The sequence below is a fragment of the Nycticebus coucang genome, chromosome 15, assembly GCF_027406575.1.
Source record: "Nycticebus coucang isolate mNycCou1 chromosome 15, mNycCou1.pri, whole genome shotgun sequence".
NCBI lineage: Eukaryota > Metazoa > Chordata > Mammalia > Primates > Lorisidae > Nycticebus > Nycticebus coucang.
The window spans coordinates 69,249,643-69,277,541 of record NC_069794.1 but is presented as its reverse complement, the minus strand read 5'-3'; the positions used below and the strand labels follow the sequence as shown (position 1 = coordinate 69,277,541).

Sequence of the window (27,899 nt, the reverse complement as noted above, 5' to 3'; positions counted from 1 at the left end):
GGTCTCAGTTATCTCCAAATTCGCTCTGAGGCTCGCGCTCACCTAAACCCGTTCTCCGGAGCAAACTGGCCTTTCCCGGCCGGGACAGTCTCAGAATGCAGCTGCTCTGGGCCACGGCAGCCCCCGCCCCCCGGTCTGCTTACATATTTTTTATAAGTTCCTTTGCTGGTAAGTAAATTAAATTTTAAAAAGAGCACGGTATGTGGCGTTTCAAAAAAGTCAAGACAGGGCGTAGGAGCGCCAGAGCGTGCGGGAACTGCGGGCTCGGGCTGCTTGACGCGGGGCCACCGGCTCCCCGGCGGGTCCTAGATGGTGGCGCCACCCTCTTGAACTCCAAGAACGCTGGGCCAGCCCGCAGGGACCCCGCGCCGCTGCGTTCTGCTCCTGATCTCAACGAGGCCCCCAACTTGCTTGCTCCAGTTCCGTAGCCTCTCGCCAGGGCGAGCGCTCGCAGGATTCCCGCCCCCAGGGCGTCCCCAGCTTGTGCGGCGGCAGGTGCGTGGGCGGGGCGGGAGACTTTATAATCTGTAGCCTCCTTCCCAGCGCAGCGCCCAGCGATCTGCTGCGGAGGTGCGTTCGGGGTCCTCCAGCGCTAACACCGTTGACTCCGCCGCCGCCACACGGGATCTCTGCCCCGAGCTCCGCAGTCACCGCCGCCACACGGGACCTCTGTCCGGAACGCCGCAGTCGCCGCCGCGGCGCCAGCATCCGCAGCATGCGCAAGGTGCGTGCAGGTCCTGCGCCCACTCGAGCGCCGCGAACACCACACGCGGGACCAAGGGCCCGGGGACAGGACCGTATGGGTGGGGAGAGAGGGAAAGAAGAGACAAGAGAGGCCGCCTTCACTGAGTTCCCTCCGGCCAACCGCGAGGCATCTCTCCCCTCAGGCTCTGAGCTCCCACGTGGCACTCCTGGGCTGGCGGGGTAAGTAAGCCAGTCCAGAGATGTGTGAGGAGGGGCCCCGGGGGCTCTGGGCCAGCTCCACTGCACCCGCGGGCTCCGGATTGGGAGGATGGTGCTCAGCCGGGATGCACAGATCCTTTGCGGTCCGAAAAGCCCTCCAGTAAGCCCCTCCTGCTCAGGATTGAGGGGCCTAAGCTGAGTGGTTACCCCTCTGCAAGAGTTGGAGGCGGGTGCAGAGCTGGTGTGTCTTGTGGGAACAAGTTACTAAGGAAACCCTGGAGCTCCTTTCAAGCGCCTGTCTAGAGGAGGGGGCGGTAACGTCCCACCTGCCGCACTCCGGGAGAGGGGTCACCTGAGGAGATGCTGCCAGACCTGTGCTACCCAACCTCCCCTCCACACAGGAGAGAAAGCCAAGAACTTCGGGTGGGCGGGGAGAGACTCTCCACAGCCTTGCTCCCTCTGTCCTCTGTTGGAGGGTGGCCATGAAAGGTGAGGCAGGGCTCCTTCCCCCATGCAAGGCCCAGGAAGAGACTGTACACCTCTTTAGGAAACCGATTGAAGGCCAATGTTGCACCTCTGCTTCTCTTTCAGAAAGCACTAGAAATTTACTCTGTGGAGCTCAATGGAACTAAAGACATTGAGAAAACAGACAAGGAGGATGGCAAGGAAAAGTACAGGGGCCTGAACAAATGCCTGGAACACAGAAAGAATCATCAGAAAGAAGAGTTTAAGAAAGAACTCGACCTGGTCAGTAGCCTTACGCTGTAGGGGTCACACTGACTACTTCCCCTAAAAGTTTATCCCTAGAACCTGCCTCCTACAAAAGAAAAATCAATCTTAAGCATTTCAAATCCCCTTGAGATTTGTTCCCTTGCTTAAAAAAAAAAAAAAAAAGAGTAGGTTGATAGCATCTGCCCAGAGGTCAGGGCCTCTGCAAGGCTCCTGCTGGCTGGAAGCAGCCCCAGGTAGAACTCAGAGGAAGAGTCTCTAGGTCCAAGTCCCACAGGCATGACCCGATCCCTCTCCTGCCTAGTTGGTTCCGGGAAATTAAGAAGTTTCTTGCCAGTTTTTGATTGATAAATTAAACTATTGGAGCTGGAACTTCTAAGGAGGGACACTGAAGCTGCTGAAAAAGTTTCAGTGGTGAGAGGACCTTAGGCTCAGTTGAAGTCCCACTTCTCCCCTGACTGAGGTGTAACTGGGAGCAAATGAACTAACTTTATTGAAGCTTCCATTTTTTTTTTTTATGTGAAATCGGAAATAAATAATTTGTAGGGGACTATGAAGGGAAGAAATGAGATGAGGATTTTGTAATTCAGGTGCTTTATGGGTATGCAAAATTATTATTATTAAGGAAGAACTTTGAAGTTATTAAGTCTGGATGCTTTAACAAAGAGCTCCCTTGGCTCTGAAATGTGACGGATTTCATCTCAGGGACGCCAAAGGGGAATTGCTAAACTGGAGACTTGCTAGATTGCCCTGCAGGCTACTGCAGACTCTGAGGCTCAGAGATGGTTGTGCCTGCAGCAGCTAGACTGACAAAGCCAGCTCAGAGGTCCTGGTGTCAAATATTCAGGGACTTGGTGCTGACTGACATCATGTTAGCAGCTTGGAATTTGGTTCTGCTAAGGAATCAACATGCACTGTAAATCAGAGATCTTTTTTTTTTTTTTTTTTTTTTTTGAGACAGAGTCTCACTATGTCACTCTCGGTGTGTGCTGTGGCGTCACAGTTCACAGCAACCTCAAACTCTTGGGCTTAAGCGATTCCCTTGCTTCAGCCTCCCAAGTAGCTGGAACTACAGGCGCCCCGCTATTGTGTGTGTGTGTGTGTGTGTTGCAGTTGTCATTGTTGTTTAGCTGGCCTGGTCTGTGTTCAAATCCACCAGCCTCAGTGTATGTGGCCAGCGCCCTACCCACTGAGCTACAGGCGCAGCCCCAAATCAGAGCTCTTTATTGTCTTTCCTGGAGAGCTCAGTAAACATTTTTTATTTATTTTATTTTTTTAATTTTTTTTTGGCCGGGGCTGGGTTTGAACCCGCCACCTCTGGCATATGGGACCGGCACCCTACTCCTTGAGCCACAGCTGCCACCCGAGCTCAGTAAACATTTAGCAGCAGCACCACTGGCCATTTGGCCGTGTCTGTGCTCATAGATACACAATATAGCCCTGAAATTGAACTGATCTGAATTCAAATCCCAATGTGGCCAGGGTTCAGTTTCCTATTTTTGAAAAATAGGAATTAAAAAGGGCACCTGCTTCGTAGAGTTGTACAGAGGATAAATGAGATAAGGCAAGAAATTATTTGATGAGAGGGCGGCGCTTGTGGCTCAGTGAGTGGGGCGCCAGCCCCGTATACCAAGGGTGGCAGGTTCAAATCCGGCCTTGGCCGAACTGCAACAAAAAAATAGCCGGGCGTTGTGGCGGGCACCTGTAGTCCCAGCTGCTCGGAAGGCTGAGGCAGGAGAATCGCAGAAGCACAAGAGCTGGAGGTTGCTGTGAGTCCTGTGACGTCATTGCACTCTACTGAGGGCGGTAAAGTGAGACTCTGTCTCTACAAAAAAAAAAAAAGAAATTATTTGATGAGATAAGGCAAGGTAATTATTTCCTGTGCATCACTAGCATTTATTGAACACTTGCCTATTCTTGAGATTGCTGCTTGCATCATGAATATATATCCACTCCCTCGTATGCCTGTTGATTATGATGAAAATTTCTCTCCTTTGAGCACTTTGTGAAGAAGTGTAATATAGGAAAATAATTTTCATGGTGTTGACCAAGAATTCCCTTGCTTCCTTGCTGAGAAAGGAACAGTTTTCTTCCTCTTTTTTGTCAAGCTTCTCACAGGGGTCCTGTAATTTGCCATAGTGTAGTTAAATGCTTTTGCATCCTGAACTCTTGGCAAACTATAGCCTTGATGACAACTAAGGTATCCTCTTTGACTTTTTGTTTTGTTTGTTTTGAGACAGAGTCCTTTAGAGACCAGGTCTTGCTCTTGCGCAGGCTGAACTCAGGCAATCCACCCGCTGGCCTCCCAGAGTGCTAGGATTACAGGTGTGAGCCATCAAGCCCAGCCCCCTTCTTTGACTTTTTTATTTTTTTTTTTGAGAAAGTAAGTGCTGTGGCATCACAGTTCACAGCAACTTCAAACTCTTGGACTTAAGCAATTCTCTTGCATCAGCCTCCCAAGTAGCTGGGACTTCAGGCACCCACCACAACGCCCAGCTATTTTTTGGTTGCAGTTGTTGTTTTTGCAGGCTTAGGTCAGGCTTGAACCCACCAGCCTCAGTGCATGTGGCTGGCACCATAACCGCTGTACTACGGGCCCTGAGCCCTCTTTGACTTTTTTTTTTTTTTTTTTGTAGAGACAGAGTCTCACTTTATGGCCCTCGTTAGAGTGCCGTGGCCTCACACAGCTCACAGCAACCTCCAACTCCTGGGCTTAAGCGATTCTCTTGCCTCAGCCTCCCGAGTAGCTGGGACTACAGGCGCCCGCCACAACGCCCGGCTATTTTTTTTTTTGGTTGCAGTTAGGCCGGGGCCGGGTTTGAACCCGCCACCCTCGGTATATGGGGCTGGCGCCCTATGGACTGAGCCACAGGCACCGCCCCCTCTTTGACTTTTTAATAAGCAGTCTGGCAATGACCCAAGTCCCAGCCATCAAGGGCTGCCCTATGCTATTCCAGGACTGGTCAGCAGGTGACACCACTCCTCCTCCACCCGCTGTGCTCATCCCAAAGCCCAGGCTGAAGGGACAGGAAGAGTCCTCTGCCTCAAGGTATAGCCCTGAAAGTTTAAGGGCCATCTATGCAAATAATTCTAAACAGCCGTGACTTGCATCTGCCCAAAACTTAATACACTGTGCTATACACTCAGTACAGAACTATGCCTCAACTCTCCAAATCACCAGCAGCGTCAACTTGCAATTGATATCTGTAGAAGATGAATAAGCAATGTAGAATTTAGCTAAAAAACTATAAGCAAAATAATAATAATGTAATAATAAATTATTCTTTATTGGAAAGCCTAATCTTTATTGCAACATGGAACTTTTTCTTACATATACTTGAGAAAAGATGTGTTTTGGGCAACAGTCACAGTATAAATCTTTGTTGCAGATAATCAGGGCTTAAAAGAAATCTGTGTATTGGGTTTTGGTGGGCGAGGATGGGACAAATAGGAAGGTTTACTCTTGGGTTTTCTTCTACAGGAAGAGGTTTCTAGTCCTTTGGCCAGTGGTTCTCAAAAGGAGAAGGGAGGATCCCCCACCCCCAACACAGAGACATTTAGCAGTATCTGGAAATATTTTTGGTTATCATACTAAGGGGAGGGTACTAGTGAGTGACTAGTGGGTAGAGGCCCTATGACAAAGAATTATTGGCCCCAATTGTCAGTAGCACCAAGGTTGAGAAATCCCAGTTAAGTCTAATGATTCTTTAGTAAAGTTAACTGTATGGGCCACACTGGTGTTCATTCATGTGGCAGATTTTCAATCTGCAGGCCTTCTCTAGCCATGAACTCCCAGAGTTTCTAGTCCTTAAACAAGGGAAGGCATGCTTCTGTCTGCCAGAGACCTCCTAGGGAGGGGGAGGAGTGGTCCAAACACAGGAACTGAGACTGATTTGGTTTTGCCCATCATGCCCAGCCAACCCCAGGATTGAGGCCAGAATGAAGCATCTGGTTTGTGAGGCCCTAGGGAATGGGTATGCTGGGACTTGCATGATCAGGAGGTCAGAGTGAAGTGAGGGTCATTGCTTTTTTATAGAAAGTAAAGACAGCTTCTGGGTGGTAGGTGACAAGTGCAGTCTAAATTCAGGATGGTGGTGACCAGCAGGATGAGGCGGTCCTGTGGCACTGCCTTCCCTCTCTGCACAGCTGCCTGGCATAAGGGGTTCTTTCTCTCCGACCCCACACCTCCTGACCCTGTCCCATATGCAGGGCTACTACTCCCAGCTTTCATGGGCTGGCCAAAGTTCCGTGTTTGAGTCTTTTGGAATTATCTAATTCACTCTGTTCTTTTTCCTTTCATGAACTTCAGGATGACCACAAACTTAGCAATAAGGAATTGGAAAAGAAATATGGGACAGACATCATTATGGTGAGTCATCAGGAAACCAGGGATAGGGAAGAGAAGCCCCCACCTATGCAGAGGGGAAGGCTGTGTTCTCAAGGTGTGTGGAAAAGCAGAGTTGCTGACAGATAGCAACACCTTTGAGACTGCAGTCATCTGCGTCTAGGTATTGAATGCACATCTCTTCCAGTCAACAGGAATACCTACTAGATGATTCACTCTGGTCTGGCAGTGACAGGGACCAAGAAGGATAGGTGAACCCTGACCCTAAGGAGGAAGCAGCTGGGTAGGAAAGCCACATGTTCAGGGAAGTATCATAATAGCCACTCTATCCTGCCTGGACGGCCAGCAAGAAGCTGTAACAATGTGCTGAGAGAACAGTAGATTTTAGCCAGAGGGAGCAGAGCAAGACTTTCTTTACCAAAAATACTCTGTGGGGGAAAATTCCCTGTGAAAGTGCAAGATATCAAAGGCAGGGGTGCCTCCTTATGGGGCTGAATGCAGGCTCACCAAGGAAGGGACTGCTCAGGAGGGCCTCAGTGCTTGGGTAGGATTTACAGCTGCTAAGATGAACACGATTTTAGGGTGGATTGTAGAAAAGTACCAGGCTCAAGGAAGAAAAAATAAGTCCATGTGGTTGCTACACAGAGATTCCAGAATAGATTGTATTTCCTGAGAGTCACTGTGTTGACCTTAACCTTGGTGACTAGCTTCTCTATTTCAAATCCTCCTTACCCAAATTACTCCTATCACAGGATAATCTCTGAGAAATTAAAGTTCCTTCACAGAGCACAGTGCAGTGGCTCTGGAGCCAGTAACCTGGTTGAAACCTCGTGCTACCATTAACAGGCCAGGTGCCTTGGGCAGGTTAAGTAACCTCTTTTTGCCTCAAACTCCACATACAAGAGTGTGGATAATAATGGTTCCATCCCCAGAGATCATGGGGATGATCTTGAAGAATAAGTGAGTAAATACATGGAGCACGCTACCTGGCTAATATTAAGCATTAAATATTCTTACAAAAAGGTGAGGCCTTGGCTACATTCCCCTAGACCTTCGTTGGGCACATTACCACCTCTAACTACAAGCTACAAAAATATGAGGCCCAACCCCTGAAGGAGGAGAATTGTCTAACGCCTACTTATTTGTTTGTGTGTGTATCGTCGCTTGGCTTTCTCAGGGTCTCTCCAGCTCCAGAGCTGCTGAGCTGCTGGCACGGGATGGGCCCAATGCCCTCACCCCTCCCAAGCAGACGTCGGAGATCATCAAGTTCCTCAAGCAGATGGTGGGAGGCTTCTCCATCCTTCTGTGGGTGGGAGCCTTCTTATGCTACATCGCCTTTGGGATTCAGTACTCCAACAACACGTCGTCATCCCTGGACAGTGTAAGGCCTGCCATCCCCTCCTGGTCTTCCCAGTCAGTAACAAGGGACAGCAGAGCCCTGCAGTCTGGCCCTTGTGGGCACAACCTGGGACTGCAAGCAGAACACTACCGCTTTTTGGGCACTGCCTGGCTATGGGGAGATCAGCAGGCTTGTGGGGGAAAAAAATCCCTATGAAAGTGTGAGATTTCACTTGGTAAAACAGATGTGGTATCTAGTTGGCTGATGCTTCAGAGGTAGTGTGACCATGAATTTGAAAAAGGAAAGAAATTAAAACCCTCAATTCCTACAAGGAAAAAAATTCACCTCTGTGTGCAGTGTGCAGTATGTTTTGGGCTCTTGCTCCTTGAAGCTAATCCCTTCCTTCAACATGGAGAGTGTGTACCTGCTGAGACCTGGAGCCAAAGTCACAAGGCTGCCAGGGCAATGTGAAGCTGAGAGAATGAGCCAGAGGTGACAGGCTGTGAAGCATATGGTTTGACTGACAAGGACTGCATAGAGTAGGCACATCCATGATGGCAGGGCTGGACAGAAGCAGGGAGTGACCACAGCACTAGGGATCTGTTGGCATGAAGGATTTGTCCCGGGGACTGTGGGGTTGGTTGCACAGTTCTGGAAACTTACTAGAAATCAGTGAGTTGGCCACTTTACATGGGTGAATTCTGTGGCCTGTAAATTCTACCAGAACACAACTGTTAATGTCTCATCCCCCAGAAGACAACTGTAGCCCAGGCCCAGGCTCATTCATGGTACCTGTTTCTCTGACCTTTGCCTTTCCTCCCCACCCAGGTGTACTTGGGCTCCGTACTCATCCTGGTCGTCATTTTAACAGGGGTTTTTGCTTATTACCAAGAGGCAAAAAGCACCAACATCATGTCCAGCTTCAGTAAGATGATCCCTCAGGTGAGTCAGGGGTGAGGAAGCCTCCTCTGTGGGGATGGAGGAGCCAGGGGCCTTGGGGCTCTACTCAGCCCTGGCCCACCCTTTGCACTCTGAGAGAGCCTGGGAAAACCCCTTCTACTATCTGAACCCATAATCCTCACAGGGTGTTGAAGTGATCAATGAGTCTGGATCCAGGAAAATGCCTGTCATTGTAGGATATCTTTTATTCCTACTCTTCAGCATTTGCGATAGTCATTTTGGGTGGCTCAGAGAGGGACCTGTAGAATTCAGGGAGTTCGTTCCCTGGCAATTGAGGAGAACCCTCTATAATTGTCTGTCATTGTTTTTGAAGCCATTCCTGATCCCAGGGCATGTTGCACCAAAATGCTTTCAGCAGGGAAAACAGCAGTCCCCAGGACCCCCTGTTACATGTCCATGGCAGGACAGCCCTACAGCCCCTGGCCCAGAGAGCTGCCCACTGGAGAGAAAGGGTACTGGGTGGAGAAAGTGGCTCTTGCAGAGCCATGTAGCCCGGAGTCACCTCATTAGTTTCCTTGACCTTTGTAGGAATATTAAATTCCCTGGTCCCACCTTTAGTACTCTTCCCAGACACCCAGTCAACGTTGCTTGGCCTTCACTGTCTTCCTTCCCATGAGGCCTAGGGCTCTCACTTTGCCAGATCAGCACTACAGCAGCCTCTTCTGGTTCCAAGAACATCTTTGTGACTCAAGAAAAATAGTTATAGAGGCTTTAGGCCCAAGGTGACAGTCTCCAATCTCATTTTTAGCATTCTGACAGCAGCAGCGGGTTTCACTGCCTCTGAACTGGGGCTGGTGTGGCACAGGTGGGCAGGAGGTGGCATCCTTCAGAGTCTGAGGCGGCTATCACGGTTCTCTTCTGCAGCAAGCCCTTGTCATCCGAGATTCCGAGAAGAAGGTAATCCCCGCAGAGCAGCTTGTGGCAGGGGATATCGTGGAGGTTAAAGGGGGAGACCAGATCCCTGCGGACATCAGGGTGCTGTCTGCCCAGGGGTGCAGGGTAAGTATCAGGGCACCCACCTTGAGGACCGTGCTGGGAGGTAGGTGGAGGTCTGTTGTCTCTCCTAGCCTCAGGATAAGAGGCGGGGAAAAGATGCCTCATTTTGAACTGTTCTCAAAATTTCTTCTAGGTAGATAATTCATGTCTCACAGGGGAATCTGAACCCCAGTCCCGCTGCTGTGAGTTCACTCATGAAAACCCCCTGGAAACAAAAAACATCTGCTTCTATTCTACAACCTGTCTGGAAGGTAAGGCCCACTGGCGCACAGGTCACAGGCCCTTTTTCCTCCCGGGACCTTGTGTCTTTTTCTCTTTGCCAAACCTTGTTTCAAACCTCGGCCCAGAGGAAACGTTGGAACTGAAAGGCGATGGATGCTTGGCCTTTGTGATTTCATGTGCTAATTGATCACACAAGCCCCAGCAGGGCTGTACACTGGCTGTGATCCCCTCATAGCTGAGGAGTCCTGGAATAAAACGTCTGCTTCCCCTGTAGGCACTGCCACTGGCTTGGTCATCAGCACAGGTGACCGCACCATCATTGGTCATATTGCCTCCTTGGCGTCAGGAGTTGGAAATGAGAAGACACCTATTGCCGTTGAGATCGAGCACTTTGTTCACATTGTGGCAGGAGTGGCCGTCTCCATTGGCGTCCTCTTCTTCATCATCGCAGTGTCCCTAAAGTATCAAGTCCTGGATGCCATCATCTTCCTCATTAGCATCATCGTGGCCAATGTGCCTGAGGGCCTCCTGGCCACTGTCACTGTGAGTCAGTGTTGTTAGGCAGCCTGCACCAGCCCTATGGATAGATGGCTTCTCGGGGGGGAGGCTCCCACATACAAAGACCAGTCACTCACCTCCAGGGCAGCACGCCCTCCTGGCTAAGGACAGTCATAGAACATTCTCAATAGACTTTCTTACAGATGGGCCAAAGGAATTGTGTTATCTTTAATATTTCAATGCATTATCTTTGAAAATGTATTTTCAGATCTGTCTCCAAGTCCAAGATCCCTTAAGATCTAGACAAAGACCATTTACAAATTGTTCAGAAGCCTGCTGCCTTCCCCACATTTCTTTGGCAGTTTCTAAAACTTAGAAATTTAGGGCGGCGCCTGTGGCTCAAGGAGTAGGGCGCCGGTCCCATATGCCAGAGGTGGCGGGTTCAAACCCAGCTCCGGCCAAAAACCACAAAAAAAAAAAAGAAATTTAGACACATGGTTACATTTTTTGCTTTACTTTGCTTCTCCTCTCAGGCAAAAAAAAAAAAAAATTCCTCCCATTTTTTTCCTGCAAAAAAATTCCTCCCCTTCCTTACCTGCCCCAGTGTTGGCCCTGCCTGTCCCTTTGTGAGGCCCATCTAGCTCAGTCCTCAGATGCAAGGCTCCTCCTCCTAGGTCCAAGGGAGGAGGAGGAGAGGATTCATGTCTCCACACAGGATCATTGGTTGGGTCTTGACCAAAGACAAGAGAAGTTTTTGAATTCCAGATCTCTTCTGACTGCAGGAGATAGTAATGTGAAAAAATTAGACCAAGGCTCGGCGCCTGTAGCTCGGCAGCTAGGGCGCCAGCCACATACACCGGAGCTGGCAGGTTTGAACCTGGCCCCAGCCTGCCAGACAGCAATGACAACTGTAGCAAAAAAATAGCTGGGCATTGTGGTGGGCACCTGTAGTCCCAGCTACTTGTGAGGCTGAGGCAAGAGAATTGCTTAAGCCCAGGAGTTTGAGGTTGCTGTGAGCTGTGATGCTACAGCACTCTACCAACGGCGACATAGTGGAACTGTGTCTCAAAAAAGAAGAAAACAAAAGAAAAGAAATTAGACCAAAAGAAGCTTTTTCATCTGGGGGTTTAAAAGAATCTTTAAAATATAGAGCTCTTAAAATTAAATACACATGCTTCTAGGTTTCCCAGGCAACTACTTCTGTGTTTTTGAGCCTATGTTCAAAATGAGGGTTTTCCACCAAAGCTTCCTTCTCCCTCTCTCCCACCTGTCAGGTGACACTGTCACTGACCGCCAAACGGATGGCCAAGAAGAACTGCCTGGTGAAGAACCTGGAGGCCGTGGAGACCCTTGGTTCTACCTCCATCATCTGCTCAGACAAGACTGGGACTCTGACACAGAATAGGATGACTGTGGCCCATCTGTGGTTTGACAATCAGATCTTCGTGGCTGACACTAGTGAAGACCATTCAAGTAAGTCTCCTGGAGTGCTCAATCTGGTCCATGTGGGCTCCCCTCTGGGGCTGAGGCAAGCGTACAGCAGCTCTGCAGGTCAGAGAACTGTTGGACAGTGACTTGTGGACAGTAGGCCTAGCCCCACAGCAGCCACTGTTCTTTCTGTCTTCCAGACCAACTCTTTGACCAAAGTTCTAGGACTTGGGCCTCCTTATCCAAGATAATAACACTGTGTAACCGAGCCGAGTTCAAGCCAGGACAGGAAAGTGTCCCCATCATGAAGGTAATGCTTCTGTGATGCATGGTGCATGACCTTAAATCACAGTCAATTTGAAGTCACTTGCTCCTTTCTAAGAGGTTCTTGGTATATTCTCTCCAGCTGAGTAAACTTTGTACCCTGCTAGCAAGAAACATGCACACATTTCTCGTCATTCAAACTAGCTTTAAGAAATCACAAAGATGCTTAAGTGACCTCAGATTGCTTTGCATCCTTTTGAAAACTCTCTCATTCCAAGAAATGAATGTGCCTTTAAGTTACTTTCCTGGCTTCTTTGCCAACTAAGTGGATGTAATCATAGTTTCCTTATTACATATATGCTATTCACAGATGTTTGAAATATAATTTGATAGAAATAAAGGCACTGATCTTCCTCTCTATGAGACTATGGCAGCAGACGGAGCTCTAAGCATCCTGGAATATCAGAATATATAGTAAACTCTTCCCCCTTCTCTCTCTTCTCCATCTTAATGAGTCACTGAATGAGTCATGTGTTCTCGTGGCTTGTCTATTTGCCATTTATTTCCTTCCATGACTCTTTCTTTCTTCTGTTTTCTTTGTTTGCTTCTCTTTCTCTACCAGACAGCTCATCGGTGGTCTTTTTGGCTAACCACTTCTCCATTGGTGTGATACATGTCCAGTTTTAATTATTTTTAGATCTTTATGTCCAGTTTTAATTTCTCACCCAAACTCAGCCTGGCCGTCTGGCAGGCTGTGTGCCTCCATGTTAGCCTCTGAACACATTATACTTGTCATCTTTTGCCTGTATCCATCCTGGCTTCAAATAAGCATCTTTTCCCAAATTTTCTGTTTTTCTGTGACATAATCATTCTACATGTTGTGGGGCCAAAACTTTTGGAAGTCATCTTTGACTTTCTCCTTTCCTTATATATAGTGAGTCACCATGAAGCAACACTCTTGCTTCAAAATATATGTAATTTTTTATTTCTATTACTATCAATACTTTGCATCTAAATAGCTGTGCCAACCTCTTTAGCTGGCCTTCTCAATTCATAAATTCCCATTTTCGCTTTCCTAGCGTCTTTCTGGAATGAAATTAATTTTCTATAAATATTGCTTTTATCTTTACCTAACTTTGCACAAAAACTTCCTGTGCATCTCTGTCTTCTGCTCCTTGAGTGTAGACCTCATCCTGCCTTGCAGGGACCGCCCTGTCTTAGCACACCTCCATGTCCTCCTGCACTTGGGACACTCCACTCCATGTCTCTGCCCTTGCATTCCAGTTTCTAGAAGACTTTCTTCTGCTCCTTTGTGTATTGGTAACCCACCTATGCATCAGAATCTAGTTCATCACTGCTTATTTCTGTTGAAATCCTCCAGTTCCCACAGAGCTCTTACTTCTTTGAACTTCCCTATTACCAGCAGGTGACACCATTGTTTTACATTCTTACCTTTGCCTCACCTCAGTCCCTAATTGTCATGTGACTGGCTTGTCTCTCCAGCTAGATGGTGAGCTTAGTCAGGAGATATGTTGGTTCATGTGCCACAGGCATGTTGGTTCATTAAAAATAATCATGGAAGAACCAGATTATGTGCTGCAAGTATTTATTTCTTTCCTTTCATCCCCAGAAAATTGTGGTTGGAGATGCCTCAGAAACTGCTCTTTTGAAGTTCTCAGAGGTCATTTTGGGTGATGTGATGGAAATTAGAAAAAGAAATCGTAAAGTAGCTGAAATCCCTTTTAACTCTACTAACAAATATCAGGTGAGTTTTTCCTCACAACCGGCAGTCTATTATCACTAGAATGACATTCTATCTTTGGTTAAGCCATCTTTTGAATGGTACCTGACTTCAGAAATAGTCCCTGAGGATATAGGCCTGGGCATCTGGTCAGCTTAGGTCAGGGATCTCTTGCTGGCCTCTTTCCTTTCCCTGATATAGGATGGAGAAGAAAAGAAAGGCAAAGATCAGGGCCTGGCTGCTCCTAGCAACCCTCCTGGCAAAGGATTCATCTATGATGCATACACGTGCCACTGCCACACTCCTGACAAGTGAGGAGCAAGGGCGTGGGGTGAGCGCAGACACTGCACACCTCACATGAGTCCGGCACTCACTGCACTGTCTCACTTAATCCACACAACAAGCCTGTCATATTAGACCGACTAATCCCAATGTATAGATGAGGAAACAGGCCCTTTGCAAGTGTTGATGAGGCAGAGTCACACAACATCCAAGTGACAAACACCATTTTTCACAAGTCTGACCCTAAAGTCCATGACTTCTGCCGTAACACAGAAGTGGAATGTCTTGGTCCAGGCGGTAGGAGTAAGCCCTCCCCACTAGGAACAGCAGTGAACAGTCTCTCAGATGGTCAGCGGTGGCTTTCCTGTCCCACCCCACGTGCTGCAGATAGAGATCCTTTCTGCCTATTGGTCAGGAAGAATATGAGCCTACTTTTTCCCTTGCCTAGTCTTATCACCTCATTATAGGGGTGCATAGCTGTTAACCATCTTCATCCTCCTCAGGTTGGGATGAATGATGTTTTATAGCCCAAGGAGCTGATTCAGATGGGATTTCCTGTAGAATCCCAGAATCCCAAGCTGAAAACCAGGGGTCTTGACTTGGACTTGGCCTAAATGAGGTGGGCACAGGATGAGATTGAGGTAGAAACCATTAGTGCATAGTGTGAAGACCAGGTTAGATGATCTTCTGAGGATGGGGGGAGCCATACAAGGGTGACAGACCCCAAACTCTCCCATACACCTAAGGGGATCTTGCTCAAGGCCTAGGATTTCACAGGCTGATGGCCATATCCAGCCTCCCCAAACCAGCCAATTTCTGTTTGAAAGACTCAGGGTGCCTATCTGGGTGAGGGCCAAGTCTAAATCTCTGCATATTGACCACCAAGACAAAAAGGACAGCTGAGGCTGTCATTGTTCCCCCTCCTGCTTTATGTTTTGAGGACAAGTGGAGAGAAAGGAGTGTTTTTCACCCTTTCTAACATGCCCATCTACTCCTGCCAGCTCTCCATACATGAGACAGAGGACCCCAACGACAAGCGCTTCCTCATGGTGATGAAGGGAGCCCCCGAGCGGGTCTTAGAGAAGTGCAGCACCATCATGATCCACGGAGAGGAGCAGCCACTGGACAAGAGCACCGCCAAGGCCTTCCACACAGCCTACATGGAGCTGGGCGGGCTGGGTGAGCGTGTGCTGGGTGAGTGTGGGGCAGTGGGGTTGTTTTGGGGTACCTGTGATCTCATAGAGTGGCTGTGGCATCTCCTTGGAGCATGTAAAGGAGGAAAGGATGTGCATCTAAAACTGGGCCTTGAGTGCCAGCAGGTAGAGGGAGGTGGAGGGAAGTATCCAGGGTAAAATGGACATCGCCAGGCACAAAGGCATAAAAGGTTTCTCTATCAGTGAAGATGGCACAGTCACTGCAAACAGAGCTAGAAAAGTTAAGGTTGTGATATGAAAGTCTTGAAAGAGCAGGTGAGAAGAGGAGGTTTCATCCTACACTGCGGGTGGGGGAGACACTGAGGGCTCTGCAACAGGAGTGAGCCAACCAGAGCCACAGGGTGGGGAAGGGTGCTCCCTGGTGGCAGCAGGGAGAGGAGCTCTGGCTCCACGTGACTGGCTCCCTTAGGAGATAGAGGACAGGAGTCTGATTAGGGAAGTGAGAATGTGGAGGAGGGGCTGAAATGGTAGAGTTCATGGAGGCAGAACTGGAAAGATTAACCCCTGACTAGAGGAAAGTAGTAAGTTTTAAAAATTATTAAGCTCCCCATTTAGCAACTAGGAAAACAGTGATACCAATAATGGGAACAGGCAGTATTGAGAGGGAAGAACCTGAGAAAAGCAGTGCTGGTGGAGGAGCCTAATGGCAATACCACTGGTCTGGTGGGGACAGCCCATCCAGTTGTCAGGACCAGGGTTGGCAGAATGGTGCCTCTTCAGGGTCACAGAATGATGAATTCCAGGAAACAGAAGTGAATGGCATATGATAAGGCTCATTAAACCCCATGAAAGTTCTTGCCAGCAGAGATGGAATCTATGGAATGTGTGTTTCTAGAGGCTGTTTGGGTCAGTAGCAGATAAAACAAATAAATGAGATGATAATGCTTTCAGTGTGCCTGAAATAACCTGCAGTGTTGGGCAGTCTTTTCAATACCAGATGATGCCCATCTGCCTGGAGTCACTCTAGTGTGTGACCTCTTGAACTCTGCTTTACTGAAATTAGTGAGGCAGTGAGCCATTCTGGGAAAAAGTTCATTGTAAAAGTTGATTAGAGAATCATGCGGTCCTGGCATTCCCACTGGACACAGGAAACCCTTTTGCCTCAGCCTGTGAAAGGTTAATGACTTCTGAGGAGAGCATGGGTCCACCTGGTCCTAACCACCTTTCTCCTGCACTGGCTGGCGTTGATTGAAGGCCAAACCTTGTCTCACTCCCCAGATGCCCCAAGTTCCTTCCCCACTTTGTGCAGTAGAATGTGCTGTTTTCTCTATCAAAAATGGCCTTTCTGCCCCCATTCTTCCCTCTTTCCCTAGAAACTATCTCTGCCCTTTAAGGCCCAGCTCAGGTGTGGCATCTGTGGAGAAGTCTCTCCTGACTCTCCAGGTGGCTGACGTGCTGCCCAGCCTTTGCCATGCTGCATCTCTTTAGACTCTGCCCCCACTACTGAGCTGGGCCATCTCCAGAAGTAGAGGCTGTGCTCTCTTGGTCTTTATATGTCTAGAACATAACATGAAACTAAGTGAGCATACTGTAAATTATTTTTAGATGAAGAAATCTGTCCTTCCTTTAACAAAAATTAGCATTAAGGCAGGAAGATCACCTGAGCCCAGGAGTTTGGGTTATGATGATGCTACTGCACTCTACCCAGGGCAACAGAGCAATACTCTGTCTCAAGAAAATAAATAAATATCCACGCATTATAGAATTGAAGGAATTAAACAGTTCTGGTATATTCTAATGCAGTGATTTTATTCTAATGCCGTGGCACACTGGTGTGCTGCAAAAATTTTAAAATATTATTAATTAAATTATTTTCAGAAGAAGTTCAAAGCACAGTAAGTATATTCTTTTTTCTACTCTTTTTTTTCATCAACATAATTTAAGTTATTAATTAGCAGAAGTTTAACTACAGGTTCGAGAGTGCTGTGAGATTAAAAAAAAAAAAGGTTGAAAAACACTGCTCTAGTGCATTGATAAAATAATAAAGCACTGATAGTGTATCCACATGTCCCCCCACCCGTTTCTGTTTGTGACTTCTCATCCTACTTTCATTGTCTCCAAAATCCATCCCCATTTCAGGTTTCTGTCACCTCTACCTGCCAACAGACAAATTTCCAGAAAACTACTCATTTGACATAGACACCATGAACTTTCCCACCTCCAACCTGTGTTTTGTGGGGCTCTTGTCAATGATTGACCCTCCTCGCTCCACTGTGCCAGATGCAGTCACCAAATGTCGGAGTGCAGGAATCAAGGTAGGAGTTGTTTCCTTGATCCAAGGAGTTCTAATAATACTGTTCACAGCAGATGGTCAGTATTTAGGTCTCTTCAAGTAAATATCGTTGTTTCTTTTTTAAAAAGTCTCTTCTTCCACTGTGCTAAGGTTTCAGTAACTGTCCTGTAAAAAAAAAAAAAAGATAGTGTCTATATAGAAAAACCCACAATGATAACTACAGTAAGAAGAATCTCCCAGTGCCCTGAAGTGGCATCTCTTAGCCCACCATGATAGATAATAAAAGGCTTTATTACTTAATCTTGAGGTTCAGCTTCCAAAATCCATGTTTCTTTGTGAGACTGAAACCAAAATATGAGTTCTATTATCATCTTAATATCAGGAATGCTAAAACACGGGGGTGCCCCAATTAGATATCTACTTGGCCCTTTCATAAATAAAGTACCATCAAAAGGAAGAAGTGTTCAAGGGAGGGTGAATGGTGGGATCGTACCTAGGTGCATAATGCAAGGGTACATGTCAGATCTATTAGTATAGAGTATAAATGTCTTAACCCAATAATTAAGTAAACGAGATGAGGTATATATTAACCAGTGTGATGTAAGCGTTCCTAATTCTATATGAAATTAGCACATTGTACCCCATAAATGCATTAATGTATACATGACCTATGTGTTTATGATTTAATAAAACAATAAAGGAAAGGAAAAGAGAAGAAGAAAAAAAAGAAAAGAAAATTAGTGACTAATTCTCACACAAATTGGATTTAATTTTGACCAAAGTACATTACTTAAACATTAAGTTTTAATTCAACTAGTTAATATGTTGTTTAGGATATTGCATCCTCATTTATAAGTGAAATATGTTTGTAATTTCCCCTTTATAATAATATATTTTCTCCAATTTTATTATCATGTGTATCCAGATTAAGTAGAATGATTTTGAAGTATTTCTTCTTTTTCTATTATCTGTAAGATTTGGCATGATCTGTTTTTTTGAATTTATCTTTTACTTTTATTTATAAATATTGTATATTTTTTGAGACTTTGGGGGAAAAAAAAAGAAGAAGTTAACTGATGACTCCATACTGAATCTCAGAGTCAAAGCATTCTATAATAGACATACTCTTATCTGACAATGTGAATGTTACTTTCTTTGCATCATTATTATTATTATTGCTTAATATTTCAATGCAGCAATCGTCTGATTTCTTTTCTGAATGTATTTATTGTCATTTGTTCTTTACGAGGTTTTTGTTTCTAGTCCTTATCTTAAACATTGTTATTGTTATTAAATTTTAAGCCTTTTTAATTCTGTGAAGACAAAAATGGAAACCTGATAAACACATGTATATGTAAAAAATAAATAAATAAATAAAACAAAAGGAAGAAGTGTTAAGCTTAGGAGCAAGGGTTGGCCTTTGGGATTAACGCATCCTTCAAAGACAGTGTGTCTCAGATCCAGAACTACCCATAGGGCAAATCTTAGCAATCACTAATCACGTTCTCCTAGGTTGTAGTGGAGTTGGCAATACTGAACCATCCTCATTTTGTGTCCATGGGCCTTCTTGTCTGTTCTAGGTTATCATGGTTACTGGCGATCATCCCATCACAGCCAAAGCCATCGCCAAGAGTGTGGGGATCATTTCAGCCAACAGTGAGACAGTGGAAGACATTGCTAATCGCCTCAACATTGCTGTGGAGCAAGTTAACAAGCGGTGAGCACAGAGCCAGCACAGCAGAAACTCCAGTTCTTACCCGGAGGCCCTGCAGGTGCTAAAGAGCTGTACTATTTGGAGTAAATTACCTTTTTGCTAAACACCCTCTCAGGCAGTGCCAGGCTGATTTGATCTGTAATTCACATATCCACCTGCTCACTCCAAATTGAATGAAGCACCTAATATGTGCCAGACACTATATTGATACCATGAAAATGGTATACTCCTTGTCTAAAATTTCAAATCTGGTGGTGTAGATCTGAAAAAATAGGTGCCCAATTTGGAGTAAGAAAAACTGAAACAAATGGTTTATATGTAGTCACTTGGCATGGGTCCAGTTGAACATGGAGGAATAAGAATTAGGTATAGTAAGAATATTTTGGGTTTTATGCACCCCCTAGTGAGCATCTTGGGTATTTATCTATTCAGCAAGCCTCACAATTCATAGCCATGTAAACAAACTATTTTTATTTAGTGAAAATAGTAGTATGTAGAATGAAAGCTTCCTCAGGAAAGCTTTTATCCTTGTTCCTATTAATTCTTTTAATCATGTTTTTCTTTTAATCCATCCACTTAGCCATTCATTCATTCATTCATTCTTTTTTTTTTTTTTTTTTGAGACAAGAGTCTCATTATGTCGCCCTCAGTAGAGTGCTGTGGTGTCACAGCTCACAGCAACCTCAAACGCCTGGGCTCAGGCAATTCTCTTGCCTCAGCCTCCCAGGTAGCTGGGGCTACAGGTGCCCACCACAACACCTGGCTATTTTTTTGTTGTTGTTGAAATTGTCATTATTGTTTAGCAGGCCCTGGCCAGGTTTGAACCTGCCAGTCTCGGTGTATGTGGCTGGCGCTGTAACTACTGTGCTACGGGCCCCAAGCACATCTGTTCATTCTTTTGACAATTACTGTTAAGCGCCAGCTATAACCAAGCACTGGGCTAGACCTGGAACTATAAGTAGCAAACAGAACAATACTATCTCCACCCTTGGGTAACTTCCCATCTGCCATGGAGACAGAGAAAAACCAACAATGTTGTGCTCAGTATAGTGGCAACATGAGGATATGAGGGCTGGTTGCGGGAGCAGATTGGTCTGGACTTTGTGGGTGGTTTTCATAAGTCAAGACTCTAAAGTCTCAGATTGAAGAGAAGTGTCACTGGCTGTGACTATACTTTCATGCATGCAGAGGAGAAATTAGAAGACCAAGGAATGTCTTCTAGTTTACCCTAAGCATGTAAGCCTTTTAGGAACACAGAGCCATTAGGTAACAAGTTATTGTCAGGCAACACATTACCAAGTCAGACAGTCAACCAGGACCCCAGCCTTTACCACAGCCATAATATCTGAAGTCTGTGTCTTCTAATGCTCTTTGGTATAAATATCCCTCTGTGAAAACAGGTTTGTGGCTTGTTCATTATTAAAAATAATTGGATAATACTTTTTTTCATTTTAGCAGTTTTTAATATAAGTTGTAGACAAGATTACCTTATTTCTGCACCTCTTGAATAATGTCTTCCTTATCTTTGCCTTTTTCCTTCCCTATTTGGTGAGATTTGGTTTCCTGTTCTAGGATCTTTTAGGTCTTTGTCCAGTTTGAGCCTAGTGATAACCACCTGCAGTGATGAATGTCCACAGAACAGTTGTGCCATCAGCTTCCTCCCATAGCACCCGTTCAGTGTAGATGACATGTTTTTTCCTGTAAAACTGTACTGCTTTGCCAATTTGATGACTTGTAGTATCTATGACCTGACCTTTGTCATTCTTCTGCATGAGCATGGATGGAACATTGTATTTCTATCTCAGCTCTGTGGAAAGAGGAGTGACACACTCTTCCTGCAAATGTGGGACAGTGCACTGAAATGCCTTTTACAGTTCTTTCTTGGTTCAGAAGTCACAAAGGGATCGAACTCCATTTTGGCTGCTGCTGCTTCAGTGAATATCACAAAAGGAAGAGTGGATTATACATTTTTATCCAGGTCATCCCAAATGTTTTTGGTTTTTCTCTTCATCAATTCTAGTTTCATGACCAACCATATAAAAACTGCACCTTCAGCCAGGCATGGTCGCTCATGCCTGTAATCCTAGCACTCCTGGAGGCCGAGGCAGGCAGATTGCTAGAGCTCAGAAGTTCGAGACCAGCCTGAGCAAGAGAAACCCTGTCTCTACTAAAAATAGAAAAATCAGCTAGGTGTTGTGGCAGGCACCTGTAATCCCAGCCACTCAGGAGCCTGAAACAGGAAGATCTCTTGAACCAAGGAGTTTGAAGTTGCTGTGAGCTAAGCTGATGCCACTGTACTCTAGCCTGAAGCAAGAGCGAAACTCTGTCTCAAAAAAAATAATAATAATAATAGCATCTTGGCAGGTATAAGGGAAAAGGAACAACACTTCCTTCTTTTCTTACTTTGATTTTTTTTTTTTTTAGAGACAGTCTCACTTTATCACCCTTGGTAGAGTGTTGTGTTGTGGCATCACAGCTCACAGCAACCTCCAGCTCTTAGGCTTAGGCAATTCTCTTGCCTTAGCCTCCCAAGTAGCTGGGACTACATGCGGCCATCACAACACCCAGCCATTTGTTTTGCAGTTTGGCCAGAGTCGGGTGTGAACCTGCCACCCTTGGTATATGGGGCTGGCACCCTACTCACTGAGCCACAGGCACTGCCCTCTTACTTTGATATTTTTTACTAGCACCTAGGAAAACCTGTAGTTTGAGTCAAATGCTAGGATTCCAATATTTAGCACCAAGAGGAAAAACGAACCTAAAAATCTCAAAACTTAACAAACATAAAGAAAAAGGCATGCTGTATTTTGTACCCTAGTGTTTAAGCTGAGATTTGAAAGCCAAAATGTGGAATGTTAGCTAAGAGAAGCTGAGCTGAGAACTGCCCCTTGTGGCAAGGAGGCAAGATCTGTGAAGGCCTTAAGACAGGGGGTGTGTGGGAGTTTCAGAACCCAGAGTGTCTGCTGGGCTGTGGGAAGAGTCAAAGGGGAAGTGAAGCTTGACAGCTTAGACTGCAGGGGCCTTGCTGACCAAGTTAGGGGTTCTGGGTTCTGCTCAGAGCACAGTGCAAAGCCCCTGAAGAGGCTTAGCAGGGGTGTGGCGCAGTCAGCTCTTCCTAATCAGTAGTTTCTACAAGCTTACTTTTGTAGTCAATGGACAAAAGTGCTCAAAGAAGACTTCAGTAAACCTTTCTACCTACATGTACAATGCACATAGTAGACATTCTGCAAATCTGAACTAAACTGAATGTGTTTTGGCATAAGGAAGCTCTAGGACCCAAAACATAAGAGCAGGGGAAGTAAAGCTGCTCCAGGAAGTACAACACTTTACCCTCTGTTGAGGGAAAAGCCACTTTTCTTTTTATTCTTATTGTCATATGACACCAGGAAATAGTCTTTTTTTTTTTTTTTAACCTCAGTTTGCTATCTTGAAATGGAGACCAAAGTACCTCCGGACTCCTAACCCATGTTATCAGTAGGGGGTATCAGATGTCAAGGGCTTTGGGTTCCAGGCAGTCAAGGTGGCTCCAGCCCAGATCCCACCCAGAATGATGTCTCACCCCAAGGTCCGGCCTCAGGCCTCACTGGGTTTCTTTTGGGCCTCCTAGGGATGCCAAAGCTGCTGTGGTGACCGGCCAGGAGCTGAAGGACATGAGCCCAGAGCAGCTGGATGGGATCTTAGCCAATTACTCGGAAATTGTCTTTGCCCGGACATCCCCGCAGCAGAAGCTGATCATAGTGGAGGGCTGCCAGAGGCAGGTGGGTGGACGGCAGTGCCCAGAAGGCCGGCTGGCCTGGCACTGACCACGAGGAGGTGCAGAGCAGAGGTCTGGGCATCAGATCAGGCTGTGGCACCTTTAAACCTGTCAAGGGAGGGCTTTGTGACCTCTCTATTCTCAGGAGCACTGACTCCTCCTCTGAGAACCTCCTGGCCCATGTGCCCCATGAAGGGCTTGCCCCAGCACTGTCTTGTACCACGAGAACCAGGGCTTCTGACAGTGAAGCACTTGCCACTATCGTTGGTGTGAATAGAGAAAGATTTTAAAATGCAAAGCTATAAAACAAGAAACATAAAGACATAAGATGTAAAACACCACCATCTGCTTGCCACACACGTTGGCTCATTTGCTCTAAGCTCCTTGTTCTTGCCTCTAAGATGTCCTGTCTCTAACTTTGGAGACTGTAGGGAGGCCACATTGCTATTTCTTGACCCCTGACCCCCAATTCCTGACCCATGGGGCCCACTCCCTCCCATTCTGGGTCCCCCCAGGATGCAGTTGTCGCTGTGACAGGGGATGGAGTAAATGACTCTCCAGCTCTAAAGAAGGCAGATATTGGGATTGCCATGGGGATCACAGGTTCGGATGCAGCCAAAAATGCTGCTGACATGGTCCTGCTGGACGACAATTTCGCATCCATAGTCACAGGGGTAGAGGAAGGTGAGTGGGTCTGTGGGTCTTCCCAAGGGTTGGGGCACCTGGGAGGCTGGCAGCAAGTCCTGTAAAGAGACATGTCTTGGCCTAGGCCGACTTATCTTTGACAACCTGAAGAAGACTATCGCTTACACCCTGACCAAGAACATTGCTGAGCTCTGCCCCTTTCTGATCTACATCATTGTCGGGCTGCCCCTGCCCATCGGCACCATCACCATCCTGTTCATTGACCTGGGCACAGATATAGTAAGTGGCACTCAGGGAACAGGGTCTGACAACCCCAAGAGGTGTCAAGTTCAGGGTCATTTCCCTCAAGGGCCAGGAGATGGACTAAGTATTTCTTAGACCTTGACGTGACAGGGCCAGTAGCCCTGCAGTTCCAACAATCTCCAATTCTATGGACAATGCTTCAAAGGATGGGGCTAGAGACACGTGTCAAATGCTTGGAAAAGAAAACTACTTTACTTCACCCTCAAAAAAAAAAAAAAAAAAAAAAAGACAATATGCCATTGATTATGTTTAGCCCACATCTTCTATTTCTTTGGGGAAGAGGAAGCTATCACCCAATTAGTCCCTGTGCTGCTGGGTGCCCAGTGGTTGAAGTAGTAATCCCACAGCTGCCCCCTGTTAAGTAAGGGACTCTGATCTGGAAGCTCCTCTCCTGAATACAGTAAGCAGTCATGGTGGCTACTAAGACCTTATAAAGCTTTGACTACAGAGATGTCACTTAATTCTTCCCTTTTTCCAGTACGTATCCATGTAAAGAAAAACTGGTGAAAGTTGCCCCTTTGACCCTGGCTTACAGGAACGGGGGCAAAGAGAGCAAGCTTAATGCACAGCAAGAGATGGTCCTGTAGGCTGCCTCCATTCCTGTCCCAGCTCTCTGGTTTTATAAGGCTCCCAGCTAATCCCCACATGGCAAGAGAGTTGGACATATCTTTAACTTTGAGGGGAATTGAGGTCCCCGTAGTCGATAGGTCATTTTCCAAGGTAGGACATAGCCATATGCCTTTTCATGGGCCCCCAGGTGAGACGTAGGAGAGAAGCACTATTCCACCCCAGTGCTTGGGGATTGGGTGGTACACCAGAGGGGAGAGGGCAGCACAGGAAACCCTGGAGTGGGGGGAGTGCTCTGTGGCCAAGATTGTTTGGAACTGCCAGCACAGGGTGATAATATAAAGAAGAGTCAGCATTAAAGTTGCTGTTCCTAAATTCCAAATAGGCTGGGCACCCCTATTCCGGTACCCTGGGTGGACCAGTTCCAGACCCCCCCCCACCATTCAGCCACCATCCCACCCATCCCAGCACCCTTTGCTATACCACTGATATTACCAGCAAAGCATTCTTGGGTCAGCTTCACCAGCCTGTCCCCTTCTAGATCCCCTCAATTGCCTTGGCCTACGAGAAAGCTGAAAGTGACATCATGAACAGGAAGCCACGTCACAAGAAGAGGGACAGACTAGTGAACGCACCACTTGCTGTGTACTCCTACCTGCACATTGGTACGGTGAAGGCATGTCTTACTTGTCACTCCAGGGCCCGTCCAGAGAATTCATTCAAGCTGTAGGCACAGTCAGAACTTGTGGTTTTCCTTTTGGGGATGGAGGTGGGATGGGAGAAGGAACTGAAAGGAGCCAGGCACAGGCAGTTCTCTGAGCCCTGATGCAGCCTGTGCCCACATCTCTCCCTCCTGCAGGCCTCATGCAAGCCCTGGGAGCTTTCCTTGTGTATTTCACCGTCTATGCACAGGAGGGCTTTCTGCCTATCTCTCTCATTAACCTGCGGGTAGAATGGGAAAAAGACAACGTAAACGACTTGGAAGACAGCTATGGGCAGGAATGGGTAAGTGACGGGAGCCCTGCCAGTATCTTCTCTCTGCTTCTCTCCTCCTGCCGTGCCAGGACTCACACAGAACCTCCATATCCCTGAGTGGCCTTCTTTAGATAGAGACAGTGAACAACTCAGATTTTCTCTTAACTTAGTTAATAGGAGTTAGGACCCCTTTGTGACACTAATTTGGCTTTTGCCGAGATGAGGAACAGCCTCATTTCTCTGGCCACAAAAGCTTTGTTTTTCACATTAGCTTTACCATTTGGTATGGAAGAGTGACCAGCCCAACCACACCCACAATTGTACCAAATAAAGTGACATCGTTCCCTGCCCACCTGCTGCAAGGAAAACAGTGTTTCTTTCCAAACACTAGGACAGTGGTTCTCAACCTTCCTAATGCTGCGACCCTTTAATACAGTTCACATGGGTAGCGACCCACAGGTTGAGAACTGCTGCACTAGGAGGTCTGCTTTCAATGTGGGTGAAGTGGGCAGAAGGTGAATCCATACAAAACTGCACTGAACCTCCCTGAGTTTTCCTTTGGGACTTATGGCATCTTTTTTCTCTTTCCATTAACAGACGAGGTACCAGCGGAGACACCTGGAATGGACAGGCTACACAGCTTTCTTTATTGGCATCCTGGTCCAGCAGATAGCAGATCTGATCATTAGGAAGACCCGGAGGAATTCCATCTTCCAGCAGGGCCTCTTCAGGTACTGCCCACATGTGCCTCAGTCTCAGCCCCAGCCGACCTTGCCAGGGTGACCACAGTGGTGGTTCACAGGACCCAGCTCTGACCACACCTAGAACACACAAGTGTTGCCTTCACCAGTGGTAAGGTCTGCTGGGTGCCAGGGGGATTCAGTATGTTTGCTTTTGTGTATCTTGCAGAAATAAAGTCATCTGGGTGGGGATTGCCTCGCAGATTTTCATTGGGCTGATCCTGTCCTATGGCCTTGGAAGCGTCACAGCCCTGAGTTTCGCTGTGCTTAGGTGAGTCCACCTTCAACAGCATCAAGGACAGAGCCAGCTCCAGCTCTGAGCTGTGGCAGCCTAAATAAACACCAGACTTTTGGGGGTTCTTCCCCCAAAGTCATTCAAAAGAGATCACACCAGTTCTAGGCTCTGTGAGCCCAGCCCAAGGCTCTGACCTGACATGTCCTGGAAGAGGAAACAGACCTTATTAGCTCACCTCCCCCCTCATCCAACAGGCTGCTTCAAAGGAGGGCACTGCTTGTCACAGTCACCCAGGATAAATGAGACGCTTTCCAGTCTGTGTAGCTGTCCCATGCATTTGTTGTCCTTTCCAGGAAAGCAGCGACAGTGGACAGGAGGTTCCTTCCCCATTAGCCGGGGTGCTCTGTCCCTTTGGCTGAGCCAGACCTCACTTCCCCATCTTCTGCTTCCAGGCCTCAGTACTGGTTTGTGGCTGTGCCACATGCCATCCTGATCTGGGTATATGATGAGGTGCGGAAACTCTTCATCAGGCTCTACCCTGGAAGTGAGTAGTATGAATTTGAGGCTCTTTCCCTTCTTCAGTGATTCTTCGTTTCTAATTATCTCTTTCCCCCTTCCAGGCTGGTGGGATAAAAACATGTATTACTGAGACCACCTCACTTCCAGCCCTCCTAAGGGCACATGGTTCATGCTCTTGTTCATCTTCTGGGCACTTGATGGGAGATTCCAATCAGTGTAAACATCATCAAAATTCATGTGAGAAAACATTCGTGAAGAGTACCGTATGAACAACACTCAGTGATGTTTTGTACTTAAAGCTGAGATTCAACTATTTATATATGATTTTCATCTCTATCTCCATCTCCTTATTTTAAAATGTGTGAATTTCAAGGTTGCGGTATAGGGAAGGATACATTTCTATGTATACAAAGTGCCTTGATGTTAAATATCCGTGTAACCCAGGTGTCTGCAGGGGTCTACTTCAGATGGGATTGCTTCAGGTGAGACTGCTCAGGCACCATTCCCACATCCTGCTAAAGCCCCAGTGGCCCCTTAGACTTTTGCAAATTCCCTAGAACATACATGTTCATGGTCACCTGGCTCAACAAAGGCTAATTCAGCTGAAGACTTAAAGGAGATGGATGTGGTGGCAGGTATATCGCAGCAGCATAGATTTCTCAGTCAGAGATGTCCTTCTTGAAGGCTCTTGCTATTCAGCCATGATGGCTTCCTTGGCAGTGTCACCCCCTCCCCACCTCTCCAGTCCTTGTGTTTGTTTCCTCCACAGTCACCCTCCCACACACACTCTTACCACCAAACTGAGCTCCAGTTCCATTTTGCACATCCCAACTCAATGCTCCACTGACCCAAATGGGCTTTTTTCCCCAGGTTCCCACCCCAGCAGAGAGGTATTGTGGCTTCAATAGTAAATATTTATTTCTTGTAAAAGTTTCCAGGTGTTCTCCAGAGAAAATGTTATGTCAGTCATATTCTGTGTAAAAAGTCCAGAGAGTCCTTGTTTTTAAGTAAAAGATAATTTTATAAAAACCGGTCTAACTGTGGTGTTCTGATTGATTCAACCTTTCCAGAATGCAAAGCACAGAACACATAAAAAAATGAGATGTAATTTCCTTTTTATTTTCTCTCCTGATCATTTTACTTATCTGTGGAAGGTTGAGAAATGTGGGGTTTTCCTTTTACATTCTTCCTTCACAGTCCTAGTGCTCTAGCCTGGGCCTCTGGGGTACCTGAGTGTCTTCCTCAGGACCCCTGCAGGAGGACCAGTCCAGGGAAAGTAGTTTCCACAGCTTT

At 46.7% G+C, this 27,899-nt stretch overlaps 1 protein-coding gene across 2 annotated transcripts; it reads left to right on the top strand.

The window, feature by feature from the left end:
- The first annotated feature begins 96 nt into the window (after positions 1-96).
- Positions 97-27,618, top strand: ATP12A (ATPase H+/K+ transporting non-gastric alpha2 subunit). 2 transcript variants are annotated; one of them, XM_053563943.1, is made up of 24 exons: positions 97-168; positions 544-724; positions 1,495-1,650; positions 5,942-6,001; positions 7,155-7,358; positions 8,145-8,258; positions 9,141-9,275; positions 9,406-9,523; positions 9,769-10,037; positions 11,267-11,465; positions 11,621-11,730; positions 13,315-13,449; positions 14,709-14,901; positions 17,001-17,176; positions 18,735-18,871; positions 22,476-22,626; positions 23,138-23,306; positions 23,392-23,546; positions 24,679-24,802; positions 24,997-25,142; positions 25,710-25,843; positions 26,022-26,123; positions 26,540-26,631; positions 26,708-27,618. In XM_053563943.1, the coding sequence occupies exons 2-24, from the start codon at positions 716-718 to the stop codon at positions 26,734-26,736; spliced, it is 3,117 nt and encodes a 1,038-aa protein (XP_053419918.1). In that variant the 5' UTR covers positions 97-168; positions 544-715; the 3' UTR covers positions 26,737-27,618. The 2 variants fall into 2 exon arrangements, with proteins under 2 accessions (XP_053419918.1, XP_053419919.1); XM_053563944.1 differs by lacking the exons at positions 23,138-23,306; positions 23,392-23,546.
- The last annotated feature ends 281 nt before the right edge of the window (positions 27,619-27,899 follow it).